The sequence below is a fragment of the Synchiropus splendidus genome, chromosome 16 (assembly GCF_027744825.2).
Source record: "Synchiropus splendidus isolate RoL2022-P1 chromosome 16, RoL_Sspl_1.0, whole genome shotgun sequence".
NCBI classification, from domain to species: Eukaryota; Metazoa; Chordata; class Actinopteri; order Syngnathiformes; family Callionymidae; genus Synchiropus; species Synchiropus splendidus.
Genome location: NC_071349.1, coordinates 11712205 through 11725273, shown reverse-complemented (window position 1 = coordinate 11725273; position 13069 = coordinate 11712205). Strand labels below are relative to the sequence as shown.

At 45.9% G+C, this 13069-nt stretch overlaps 1 protein-coding gene across 1 annotated transcript; it reads left to right on the top strand.

The window, feature by feature from the left end:
- The first annotated feature begins 135 nt into the window (after positions 1-135).
- On the top strand, positions 136-6729 carry hspa4l (heat shock protein 4 like). Its single transcript, XM_053844822.1, has 18 exons — positions 136-501; positions 1187-1244; positions 1312-1452; positions 1524-1646; positions 1711-1810; positions 2010-2388; positions 2472-2548; positions 3434-3585; positions 3804-3910; positions 3974-4107; positions 4200-4396; positions 4573-4647; positions 5205-5348; positions 5420-5545; positions 5606-5713; positions 5778-5897; positions 5956-6117; positions 6178-6729. Exons 1-18 carry the CDS (start codon positions 395-397, stop codon positions 6343-6345), a joined length of 2478 nt encoding a protein of 825 aa, XP_053700797.1. The 5' UTR covers positions 136-394; the 3' UTR covers positions 6346-6729.
- Positions 6730-13069: the final 6340 nt, after the last annotated feature.

The following is a 13069-nucleotide window of genomic DNA, read 5'->3' as shown; positions in this document are numbered from 1 at the left end:
TATGATGCGCTCCTGTTTCCAGTAGGTTCTATACTCTGCTCTCAGCTGATTGGTTGGCGCAGCTGTCGTGTCAGCAAACACTGTGACTCAGCCAATGAGAGAGCGTGGGGGGCGGGCGTTGGGAGCATCATTCGCTCTGGTCCACTGGGTGATGCTCGGGACGCCTGAGAGGGAGAACCCGCCTGGACACCACCGCTCCCGGGGATTACTCTGGATGAGCTCGCTATAAACAGCTCCGCTTACATAACCGCTAGTAGCTGGTGCACCCGAAGCTAGCGGGTCTAGTCTCCAGATAGTTAAACTGCGGGGCTTTTACTTCATATTTCCGCTAGAGGTGACAAGTGCGGTCGTCGAGAATAAGTTTCCGGAGCGGTACCGTTCACCTGCGCTCAGGATGTCCGTGGTCGGTATCGATGTGGGATTTCAGAACTGTTACATCGCTGTTGCCAGGAGCGGTGGCATCGAAACTATCGTCAACGAGTACAGTGACAGATGCACGCCGTGAGTATGAATATTTACTGACGTTCGAAAGTGTTACGTAATGACAGCGACCCGGAGGAGCCCGGTGAGGCCCGAGCCAGTGATGCGTTCACTGACTCAGAAGGTTAGCAGGTCATACGGCCACCTGGGACCGCAGACGTCTGCTGGTGACGACATGGCCATTCAATGCAGTTCTACAGTTTTGGTTTGGTTTATGTTAACATTCTTTATGTGTTTCTAAAACTATTGGCGTTTATTTATTGCGTTATGTGGTAAACAAACATTGAATTGGTTTGAATGAGACGTTTAAGGTGAAGAAATGCGCTGTATTATTGGACTGTGTATCTACATTCCAAACTGTGGCTCATTTATTAATTTATTTGGGCTTCTCCGACTTCAGTCGAGCTCCTTCATCTCTGCATGAAAAGGACTTGCGTATAGAGATAAGAGTCGACCCCATGACTGAGGAAGTGAGACTCATTTTATCAGTTTATCTAGAGAGCGCTTAAACCAAGTGTCGAATAATAGCGACATAAACGTCATAATTTAGAGTTTAGAATTTAGGCCAGTCATTGCTGTGTGACCTTGAATTGTGAGACTATGCTTCTACATTCTTTTTTCGCTTCACCATTCACTCAATTTCTACATCTCAAGTCATCTATTTTTAATCAGAAATATTCTGAGCTAGTTCTTTCCTCTCATTCAGAGCTGTGGTGTCTTTGGCCTCCAAGAACCGAATCATTGGAAATGCCGCCAAGAGTCAAGTAAGACTTCAATAAAGTTGTTTCTTGTTTGAGAATCTGGCATATTGACAGAGATGTCATGTTCCAGATCATCACCAACTTCAAAAACACAGTTCATAGCTTCAAAAAGTTCCACGGCAGAATGTTTGATGATCCTTTGGTCCAAGCAGAGAGACCCAAACTGCCTTACAGCCTGCACAAACTGGCCAATGGGAACACAGGGGTTAAGGTAAAAGCAGCTTTCCAGAAGGTTCCTGTGCAAGTCCTCCACTTTTGTTTCGTAACTCGCACTGTTCACAGGTGCGATACCTGGATGAGGACAAGGTGTTCACGGTCGAGCAGATCGCCGGGATGCTGCTCACCAAACTGAAGGAGACGTCAGAAGGAGCACTGAAGAAGCCGGTGGTGGACTGTGTCATCTCTGTGAGTGGCCTGGGAATTAAAAACAGCACCGATATTTCAGTCACGTTCATGAACTTCTCCACAGGTTCCGAGTTTCTTCACCGATGCTGAACGGCGATCTGTGTTTGACGCCACTCAAATCGCGGGACTGAACTGCCTTCGCCTCATAAATGACACGACGGCAGGTCAGTGACGGAAGATCTGTTTTATGAAGTCTACAACCAGGGGTAAGAGGTTGCTGCCGTTTTTATTGGAACATGATGGAATCTGGATGAATGGGTCGTGTTACATCAAGATAAGCTGAGTGTGTTCAGTCATTATGTATCGATGTCATGTATCGATCTGGAAAGAGCTGAGCTGACTGAATGAAATTGTTTCTTGCAGTGGCTTTGGCGTACGGCATCTACAAGCAGGATCTTCCCACTCCAGAAGAGAAGCCTCGGAATGTGGTCTTTGTGGACATGGGACACTCGTCCTACCAGGTCTCCATTGCGTCCTTCAACAAAGGCAAGCTGAAGGTCCTGTCCACGGCGTTCGATCCGTACCTGGGGGGTCGGAACTTCGATGAGGCACTGGTGAATCACTTCTGCGATGAGTTCAAGGGGAAGTACAAGCTGAACGTGCGGGAGAACCCCCGAGCCCTGCTGCGGCTGCACCAGGAGTGTGAGAAGCTGAAGAAGCTGATGAGCGCCAACTCCTCGGAGCTTCCGCTTAACATCGAGTGCTTCATGAACGACATCGACGTCTCCAGCAGGATGAACCGGTGGGTGTCTGATGCCACCTGGATCCCATCATCCTCCACACCGACTCACTAATGCATCCTTGATGTTTGTTTTGCCTACGCAGAGGTCACTTTGAAGAAATGTGCGCTCAGTATCTGACACGGGTGGAGACGCCGTTGAAGTCCGCTCTGGAAAACGCAAGTATGTTTCAGTGTAGTCGAGTGACAGATGAGGTTAGATAAGAAGCCCCTTGGACGGTGATGTTTGCAGATGACATTGTGATCTGTGGTGAGAGCAGGGATCAAGTGGAAGATAAGCTAGAGAGGTGGAGTTTTGCCTTAGAAAGGAGAGGAATGAAGGTTAGCCTTGGTAAGACGGAATACATGTGTGTGAATGAGAGGGACCCAAGTGGACAGGTGAAGTTACAGGATGCAGAGATAAAGAAGGTGGGGGACTTTAAGTACTTAAGCTCAACTGTCCAGGGCAATGGAGAATGTGAGAAAGAGGTGAAGACGGCAGGATGGAATCATTGGAGAAAAGTGTCAGGTGTGATGTGTGACAAAAGGGTGTCGGCAAGGATGAAAGGGAAGGTGTACAAAAGGGTGGTGAGGCCAGCAATGTTGTATGGTTTGGAAACAGTGGCAGTGAGGAAAAGACAGGAGACAGAGCTGGAGGTAGCAGAGATGAAGATACTGAGCTTCTCTCTGGGAGTGAACAGGATGGATAGGATCAGGAAGCAGTAGATCAGAGGGACAGCACATGTCAGGTGTTCAGGAGACCAAGTCAGAGAGGCTAGATGGAGATGGTTTGGACATGTACAGAGGAGAGAGAGCCAGTACATTGGTAGGAAGATGTTGAGGTTGGAACTGCCAGGCAGAAGGTGGAGAGGAAGACCAAAGAGGAGATTTATGGAGGTGGTGAAGGAGGACATGAGGTTTGTAGGTTTGAGAGAAGAGGAAGCAGAGGACAGGGTGAGATGGAGGAAGATGATCCACTGTGGCGACCCCTGAAGGGAGAACCCAAAAGGAATAGAAGAAGTTCCAGTGTAGTCGAGAGCGTGACGACACTCACCTCTGTTTGTGGTAGAGCTGAGTCGTGACGACGTCTACGCCGTGGAGGTGGTGGGAGGAGCCACCAGAATGCCGGCGATCAAGGAGAGAATCAGCAAGTTCTTCGGCAAAGACGTGAGCACCACGCTCAATGCGGACGAAGCTGTAGCAAGAGGCTGCGCGCTACAGGTGTGCTCACAAAGGATCACCCCGGACGCATGACTGTAGCATCGTAGAGTGGAGCTCTTGTGCTCTATAGTCCAGAGTTTACGGTAGTTCCTGGCATGAATGCAAGAAATTGACTTGCGTTGAGTGATATATAGATGAAACAGAAATAGTTAGATGACAAAACTATGCAACTTTTTCTAGAATTCAGTCAATAATGCCTCTTTGTTTTTGTGTGCCAGTGTGCGATTTTGTCTCCAGCATTCAAAGTCCGAGAGTTCTCCATCACCGATGCGGTTCCGTTTCCCATCACCCTGCGCTGGAAGTCTCCGACTGAAGATGGACTTGGGTGAGCGATGGCTTGCACTCTTATGCAGTTTTAGGAGGCTGAACGTTTTGTTTTGTCCCTCAGGGAGTGCGAGGTGTTCAGCAAGAATCACGCTGCGCCGTTTTCCAAAATCATCACCTTTCATAAGAGGGAGCCTTTTGATCTGGAGGCCTTCTACAGCTGCCCTCAGGAGCTGCCGTACCCCGACCACAGGATAGGTGAGGTCCCACTGAACCACACAGAAAAGATATTTCAATATTCAACATTTCAGGACTCATTTTTTAAATCTCTTGACTGCTTCTGTCACCAGGCTGCTTCACTGTACAGAATGTGGTTCCCCAGCCAGACGGTGACAGCTCCAAGGTCAAGGTCAAAGTGCGTTTCAACGTCCACGGCATCTTCAGCGTGTCCGGCGCCTCATTGATCGAGAAGCAGAAAGGAGAGGGAGAAGACATGCAGATGGACGCAGAGCCCACTGTGCAGAACGACACCCGGACAGAGGCGACGGTAACCAGTGCGCCTGACTCAGCAGTGTCCATTTAGGATGACAGAGGACGAAGTGTTTTTGAGAGTGAAGTTGTTCTGCTCACACAAATGGGACGTGCACCCTGCCCTTGAGACGCGCCTCTGAGCAAACCTCTGTGTATAAGTGGCGATATCTGATGAAGTTTTGTGTGTCTCAGACCAAAATGCAGATGGAGCAAGAGGGCCAGAGTCACGCAGACCCCAACAATGATGAAGACACCCCCGGCAGCAAGGTTGGAGAGGAGTCACACACACTCCAAAAGATAAATCCAAACTAAATTCTTTCAGTAGAAGCACTGAGAGCAGATTATTAATAGGTTCAGACACAATTAAATATGTAAAAATATTATACCCCCTCAACATGTACCTAATATTTTGAAATAGAGGACATACAAAAAAAGAACCCCAAATATTTAGAATAATTGTAACTATAAGTAGGTAAAAGAATATTTAGTTGAGGAGAAAAAAACCCTCTTAATAATTAAAATATTTTTTGTTAAATTAATTATTAGAGATTGATAGAAATTAAATTAATAATTGGAATGGTAAATAATATCAAAACAAATTTAAAAATGTAAAATGCATCACATTGCGTTTTAAAAATACCAGGAAAAAAAAGATCAATTTTTAAATGAATTTTAGAAACATTTCATCTAAACTAAGCAACACTTTTTTGGGTATCACATTGGCGTGGATGCATCTATATAATAATATGTTGATGCATTCTCTTCTACATTTAAAATACGATAAATGCAACATGTATCTGCGTTTGTCTGGTATGAATGTCCAGGAGGGGGCAGCAGAGGAGAAGCAGGACCCTGCAGCGGCGGGAAACAAGCTGAAAGCCAAAGTGAAGAGCGTGGAACTTCCCATCTCGGCCAGCAACATCCGGCAGTTGGACAGCAACGTCCTCAACAACTTTGTGGAGTACGAGGTGGGTGACCTGCTGAGCTGGGTGGGGGAGGCATGTAAACAGCAGGCGTTGAGTCTGAGTTGCTCCCGCAGCGTCAGATGATCCAGCAGGACAAGCTGGTGAAAGAGCTGAACGACGCCAAGAACGCGGTGGAGGAGTACGTGTACGACCTGCGGGACAAACTCTGCGGCATCTACGAGAAGTTCATCACGGAGGAGGTGGGTGCTGGTGACGACTGGTCTCTGAAGGTCTCATCACCATGGTCCTCCACCTGACAGGACAGCAACCGTCTGACACGGCTTCTGGAGGACACAGAGAACTGGCTGTATGAAGAAGGAGAGGACCAGCCCAAACACGTCTATGAGGAGAAGCTCAACGCTCTGAAGGTCTGCGGTACATTCTGATCAACTCTGAGCTGCTTTTCGTCATGGTGTCCGTTCTTGTCTCCAGAGTTTGGGTCAACCCCTGCAGGACAGGCACCGCGAGCACGAGGACCGACCCAGAGCTCTGGACGAGCTCGGCAAGAGGCTGCAGTTCCTCATGAAGTTCATCGAGTCTTACAAGCAGAAAGTACGCTTGATCTCCTCGTAGACATAGATGCTTGGATTCAACTGTTTCGCTCCCTCAGGATGAGCGCGTGCTTCACCTGAGCGTGGAGGAGATCAACGTCGTGGAGAAGTGCGTGAGCGAGGCGATGGTCTGGATGAACAGCGTGATGAACGCTCAGTGCAAGCTGGCCGTCACTCAAGATCCCGTGGTCCGAGTAGCAGACATCTGTGCCAAAATCCAGGTGCGTACACTAAGACTCTCAGTGTTCAAGCCGTTCGAGTCAAAAGGGTTGTTGTTCCAGGAACTTCATGAAGTGTGCAACCCCATCGTCAGCAAACCAAAGCCTGTAGTGGAGGAGGCTCCTGAGGCCACCGAGCAGAACAGTGGAGCCCCCAACGGCCCCAAGCAAGCAGCCGACGTGAAGGGAGACGGCAAGCAGTCCAAGAACAAAGAGATGGAGGTGGACTGAGGCTGGGGGACACGAGGACGCTCCTCTCTGTCCTCACTCCAGACTTTTACCTCTTGAGATTCATCACCTCCTCATGTTTGGATGTTCTCTTCTTGATTCTGACCCACTTCTCTCAAAGAATGTGTTGATTCCTGAGTTCACCTGTTAGTGGTCACACGCTCAGTTCAGAGCAGTTAGGCTGGTGTTCGTGTGTAGAGACTCTACATACTATTTTAGTATCTGAAGTAAACATGTAGCTACAGAACACATTCCTGCTGCTGCCATTGTGACGCCGCGCGCGACAGTCCCAACAGAAGGGCCTTGTGGAATGTCTGCTCCCTGTTCTCGCAGTTTTCCATACTTCAGTTTAACATGGCAATAATAAACTCCAAACTGGAACTGAAGTGCTGAAAAATGTCTTGTTACTTTAGTGATCAGGACGTGACGTTCCACCGTGTCTGCACTCTCTTCTTCACCTGCTTTCATCTGTCCATGACTTGATGACTGATACCTCCCTCATCATCACTTCTCACGTCCTCACTCTTGCTACTGATCACTTTATCATCAGCAAACATCATAGTCGGTGGAAGCTCCTCGCTGTCCTTGTCTGTCACCTTGATACACAAGAGGTGATGTCATCCACTCTCACTAAATCAGTCAACAATATCTCATGAAAGTAAGAATAAAATAAAAAATATTAAATTGTAATGTTCAGAGATACTGCAGTAACGTTAGTCAATGTGTTATGTCAAAAGATAATATTTAAATAGTGATGTCCTGAGGACACGCGCGAGGTTTTATCTTCAGACGCCACTAGATGGCACTACTTGCTTTCTAATACTTGGCTGTGAACGTTCCACTGAAACACTGGAAGAAAGAGCGCCACCTGCTGATCTCCACGCGCCGGATTTATGTGGCTCACAGGGCCATGTGATGCAGAACTTACTCAGATACAATAAAAAGAACTGTACTACTATTTTATTTCTTAAAAGGAAGTGAAGCAAAAGCAAAGAAAATCACATGTTGAAAGTTGAGTTATGAGAAATACGATTGTTTTATGAATATTTTCACAAATTATTTAAAATAACAATTCACAATAATAAAAAGAACAATCAGAAAGTTAAGGTTTAAGGTTGACACTTAAACAGATTCCATGGCATAAATACGAAATGAAAAATGTATTGACTCAATAAGTGCTCATATCTCATATCTTTTTTGGTGAGATTTCTTCATCCATCTCAGGTAACTTTGACGGACGTGATTTCACCTCACAACTTGGTCTGCATGAGACCGAAGAGACATCGCGAGACAGACAGAGAAGAACATGTCCGAAGGCTCTTTCCCACCTCTGCAACCGCCTGAAAGTAACAGCAGCAAAGTCAAACTGCCAGCCCAACTTTTTCCTTCTGATTTGTGAGACACGGAAGCAATTTTGGGATCCGAAAGATATGCTGCATTTGAAAGCTCGCTTTAAAAGCTTTAAAAGTTATGCTCTGTCTCCTGATTCCTTCCACAATCTCCGACTTCCATCGATGCAAACAGAGAATCTTCTCAATGATTAACTGGTGAGAAACACTGCGCATCGCCTGAGGGTCGACATCCATCTTGTTGAATCAGGTTTCTAACCCTGGAACTGGAAAATAATGCCACACTGACACTGCATCAAAGGAACAGGACCTCTGAGGAACCAGTTTGAGGACTGAGAAACCTGTGGGTGTCAGAAGTAGGATGGTCATGTGATCATGAAGGGCCCCCAAACGGTGAAGATGGAATCTCTACTGTCAGTAAAGGTGTCCCACGCAAGTCTGGATGGACCTTGGTCTGGATCTGGACTGGGTTTCATGTGGACCCGCCATGTTCGTCACAGTGCTGTTTTTTTTTCTCTCTCTAAGGTTGCTGTCACTACAGCGTCCCTTGTGATCACATGACCATCATGAGCCGATCAAACTGTTGTCGGCATGTCGCGTTCAAATGTTCGCAAAGTTGGCTAGTGTTTAAAAAACGGGTGGGAGGACCAGTCGTTTCTTTTTATTCTGTCGTGCCGCTGTTACAAAAACTAAAATAAACGCAGCGAAAAGTAAAGTAGAGCTTGGAGGTCAGCTGAGGTTCACAGAAATCAGAACCTATTCCTTGGTCTAAACCACCGGGACACTTGTATCTCTAACTCAAAGCAGCAGAAGGATAAAAATGGAGGCCAAATGTGACACGCTGACTCCAGCGGATGAACGTTTGCAAGCCGAGGGCGGGAACTACTTCGAGGCTGCTAATGGAGTTGGGGACTTGGCGAGGAACACATTCACCCCTCAAGCCACAGATTCTGAAATCCCCAAACACAAACAGCCAATGTAATAAAGAACGTTGCTGCTGAGATGACTTAAGATGAGCCTGTGGCCATGCGCCTTTGCCATGTAAAATACACACTTTGACACCTGCAAAAAAGCGCTGCAAACATCGGTCTCTACGGATCAAAGCCGCAGTTACACTCGGCAACCATAGGGGGAGGAGCAGGTAATTCATGAGCCTCGGCCATGTTTCCTTATCTAGTAACAACTAATCCATATTTACAGAAGCCTCCAGTTATTGATCTGATTCGCAGGGAAATTAGCTAATTGAATCGTCCACAGGGAAGGTGGGTTTCTGGAGTAGATCTTGTCTCTGGCCTGGCTGCACCGCGTCTGTTGTCAGCGCCTGGTCTGGGCCTCACAGGTAATTCTGCTTACAGAGCTCGGCGCCTTGTTAAATGGTGCCGATTAACCACAGAGGCGGCGGCTGCTCCTCATCACTAGATAATGAGCAGGAGCGGAGGTGTGTGTGTGTGTGTGTGTGTGTGTAGGGAGACAAGTGGGCCCAGAGAAGAAACAAAATTAAAGTCCACAAATGGCTCCTACAAGCCAAAGGGTGTCGTCCAAATCCATTACAGCCCGCTGTTGCCATGGCAGCAGCCAACCTCCTCGGCAACGTGTCCTCCTCTCATGGTGTTATCCAGAAGGAATCACACAACTTCCTCGCAAGTCACCTTCAGTCGCACCGATATTGAAATGCCAAAAAAAAAAAAAAAAAAATGAAATTAAACCTGTTTTTTTTTTTGTACATTGAAACCACCATGTTGTACACACAATTATAACCAAAAAAAATCACAACAATAACTACAATAATTTCAAATACTATGATCCATCATAATACATGAAATATAATAATGTATTAATAAATAAATAATATTAGATTCAATTAATATACTTTGACATACATTTAAATTATGAATAATTCTGGTAGTAGTTTATATTAACATTGTTGATCATGAAGATATATATAATAAAATGTTATTTTTCTAAGCTGAATTCATGTATTTATTTCATGGATACAAGAAAATATTCAACAGCTTGTATGTTGTTTGTTTTTATTAACACTGTCTCTGCTACGGCATTTCCCATCAGCCACTGCGAGTCAACCTCCTCCACCTGAACATCTCTTGATCATCCTTCATGTTTTGCCTCCAAGCGTCTTCTCCTTCCTCCGTCCCCACCCAGCCTCCTGCCTTCCTCTCACTCCCACACACACATATTCTTCTCTTGTTCCTCATCTCTGTGGCTCATACCTCCATCAATAAGCTCACTGTAAATTACTGTGTCATCAGCAAACATCATGGTCAGTATCCACGAGTAGACGTGCATAGTGAGGGGCTGATGAGGTTTCAAGATGCACTGTCCTGATTTTTAGAGGCCACTAGATGGTGCCCCCACTTTATTTTGTATTTTTTTAGCTTAGGAGCGCCACCTACTGAGCATTAAAAACTAAAATACTGTTCCACTAGTCAGACTCTATTGTGATATCTGAACTTCCAAGTGTCCAGCCACAGTTTAACACAGACAGAGCACAATGAAATCTCTCCTGAGGTTGTGGATCTCGATGAAGGTGTTAAATCCAGCATTCGCATATGAAGTGAAGACCGAGCATTCACTGGTTCCAGGAGCTGACAGCTCGACAAGATGTGTGCAAGCGGCTTGGCATGCATTAGCACCGCCAGCACCTCATCACCCGGCTGTCACTCTCCACTGGACAAGAGTCAAACTGGAGCGTTGCATCCCGTCAGAACGCAGGGTGAATAAGCCAAGCCTGCTCTCCTCAGAATAACAAAATCCATGATGTTGATGGAAAGGCAGCTGCAGCGTCAAACGGTGGCACCAGGGGCACATTTGCTTGATCTCTCACTTTAATGAAAACACTCTCATAAAACAACATGACCTCATGATCACCTTTAAAAGACTCTAATTCAGTCTGGAATAAAATGCTGAGTAACTCTCGAGTCTTTATGCTCCCTGTTGGTGAATAAATTGACCCTGTTTGATTTAAAGGTCTTAGGTGGAGACATTTACTGTATTTAGCCACAGAAGTGGCCTCTGTGAGTGGAGACCTTTCGACCTTTTGTTCTCTTAAAGCAGCAGCTGAGACTCGCAGAGGTCAACCTTTCTCCCAAGGAGCGCCAAAGATGCAGGAAGCTCAGTGTAAATCAGATCTGTTGGGACAGAATTCTGGACATTATTCTGAAATCATCACACTGTTTTAGACTGAGGGAGCAGCACAAAGGTGGCAGGTTCATAGCACCATGGACGCCTTTTCAGTTTCTACTCCTGATGCCACCAACTTATTTAGTAATTCAGTGCTAACTTTGACCAAAAAGATTGGATTCAGGTTACAAGTAGGCACCGCAAGTTTGAGACCTGGATCTAGAGCAGGGGTTCTTAACCTTCTTGATCCCGGGGACCTTTCCCAGAACAAATGGACCCGGGGCCCATTCAAGTAATAGAACTGATTCATTACTCTGATTCAATAACTATATTTAATCTATTAAACAAACCAAAACCTTGTGAAATGACATGAAACCATGTGATCATCGCAAAGATATTTGTCATTGAAAAGTTCAACCAGCAGCAGAACCAAGTGCAAGTCATATTCATCAAATTTACTAAAGAAAAAAACAAAAAAATACCCTTGATGCGAACTGTTTAGAAAATTTGAAAAAACGGAATAGAATTCAGAATAGAATAAATATAATAAAACCATGTCTAAATATCCCAAAATTTTAACTCCAAAGAAGATATAAGTGAAGCGTAAATGAAAGTATCGCTATAAAATGCCAAAACTGCTGCAAAACTGTTGGGGGCGGCATCACTTTCTTTATTATTTTTTTCTTTTAAAGACCTTCTCCATAGTTGTTAACCATCACAGATTTGCAGCTGTCAAGTCAATTCAGTGACTCAGCACTGCCGCCACGTGGCTAATGTACTGTATTAAAACTGAGCATCTAGCGGCCCTCTAGGGGGCGCTCGCGGCTCCAGCCTATGGTTAAGAATCACTGATCCAGAGCGATACAAGCCCATCCAGTCAGTATGTCTCAGGTTAGTACTCATATAAAGGCCCATTGATGCTTCACGTACTAAAACTGTAACCATCTTTTTCAAATGATGTCACGGTCACTGAACTCTTGCGGCCATGTGTTCTTTGTGTTGGTATTGTTGTTCACCAATATGTCCACCGGGGGAGCAGCATAAAGTTTATGACAGCAACAAACTTCAAAACAAACATGGCGACTGTGGAAGACGCATTGATAATGTGCATCTTGCATAAAAGAGCAGTTGCCGAGCCACCGTTGTAGGAGGCGGTGGTTTATAAATATATCGCAACTGGAGGACAGACAATTTCCACCATTGTTGTGTCTTCTTTGTGTCTCATTAGAGCTATGTGTTGGGCAACAACACTGCCCCCCCACGGTTTCCGGTGGTACCTCTCCGTTTGTCCCGCATAAGCTTTATGGAATCGTGGTGAAATACAGACGCAGAGCATGGACAGAAGGCTCCATCCGTATCTGGATCCATGTGTAACGTTGAGCATAAACGGGCCTTAAAGGCTGAAATATCCGCCCCCTTTTGATATATTTCACCAGGGCGTCCAAAAGTGGGGCCAAAAAGCAAACATCTGAGTAAAGTTGCAATGGCAGCCATTGATGTTTGCAAGTCTTGCTGATGACAACGACAAAAATCTAGCGTAATCTGAGCTTTGGCCGAATGAGGCCAAAGTTTCTTGATCTCATTGGAGAAGGGCAGAAAGATGACTTCTCTGTTGTTTCGGAGTCATCCTATCTCGCACTTCATTGCAGCGTTTTTTACTGTAATCATGAGCAACGTCATCAAGTCACCGCTCACGTCCCAGACCCCCAAAACCGTTAAGACCTTTGGTGGGTGATAAGGAGGGATCGGGAAAAGGGACCAGTAACAAGAAAACAAACCTACTCACACTGTCGGAACGACAGCATTAAAGTCATCGATCACCTTATTCATGAGCGTCTCACGCTGAAAATGAAACCCAGCAGCTAAACTGTGCACTAAAGACAGAGCGTACAGATGAACAAAACATGAGAAAGGTCAGCCGGTGGTAGTCGGGCTGCTCTTCCGAGAAGTGCATTCAGGTAGTTTCTAAACGTCCTGTGTCTGTGTCAAAATGACAGATGGCACCATCTGAGCTCAGCATCAATCTCACCGGCTCAGCAGCGTCTGGTTAGCTCTGCCAGCGATTGGTTCCACCAGGAGCGGCGCCAGGAGAGAGGATTCCGCGCTCAAGCACCTTCTCGCATGATCAACAGACTGTGTGGAGACAAAGTTTGCATTTTTGTTGCTGGTGCATCAGTCTTTCCTTGTCAACAAGAGGAAAACAACAGCTTTTAATACATAAACTTTAATTGTAGCAGATG

What these genes read in the sequence shown, in the direction of transcription:
- hspa4l (XM_053844822.1), top strand. Translation starts at nt 395, where the DNA reads ATGTCCGTGGTCGGTATCGATGTGGGATTTCAGAACTGTTACATCGCT. An exon ending in CATAAATGACACGACGGCAG is followed by an intron (nt 1,811 to 2,009) that starts GTCAGTGACGGA and finishes TGTTTCTTGCAG; the next exon opens with TGGCTTTGGCGTACGGCATC. An exon ending in ACACCCGGACAGAGGCGACG is followed by an intron (nt 4,397 to 4,572) that starts GTAACCAGTGCG and finishes TGTGTGTCTCAG; the next exon opens with ACCAAAATGCAGATGGAGCA.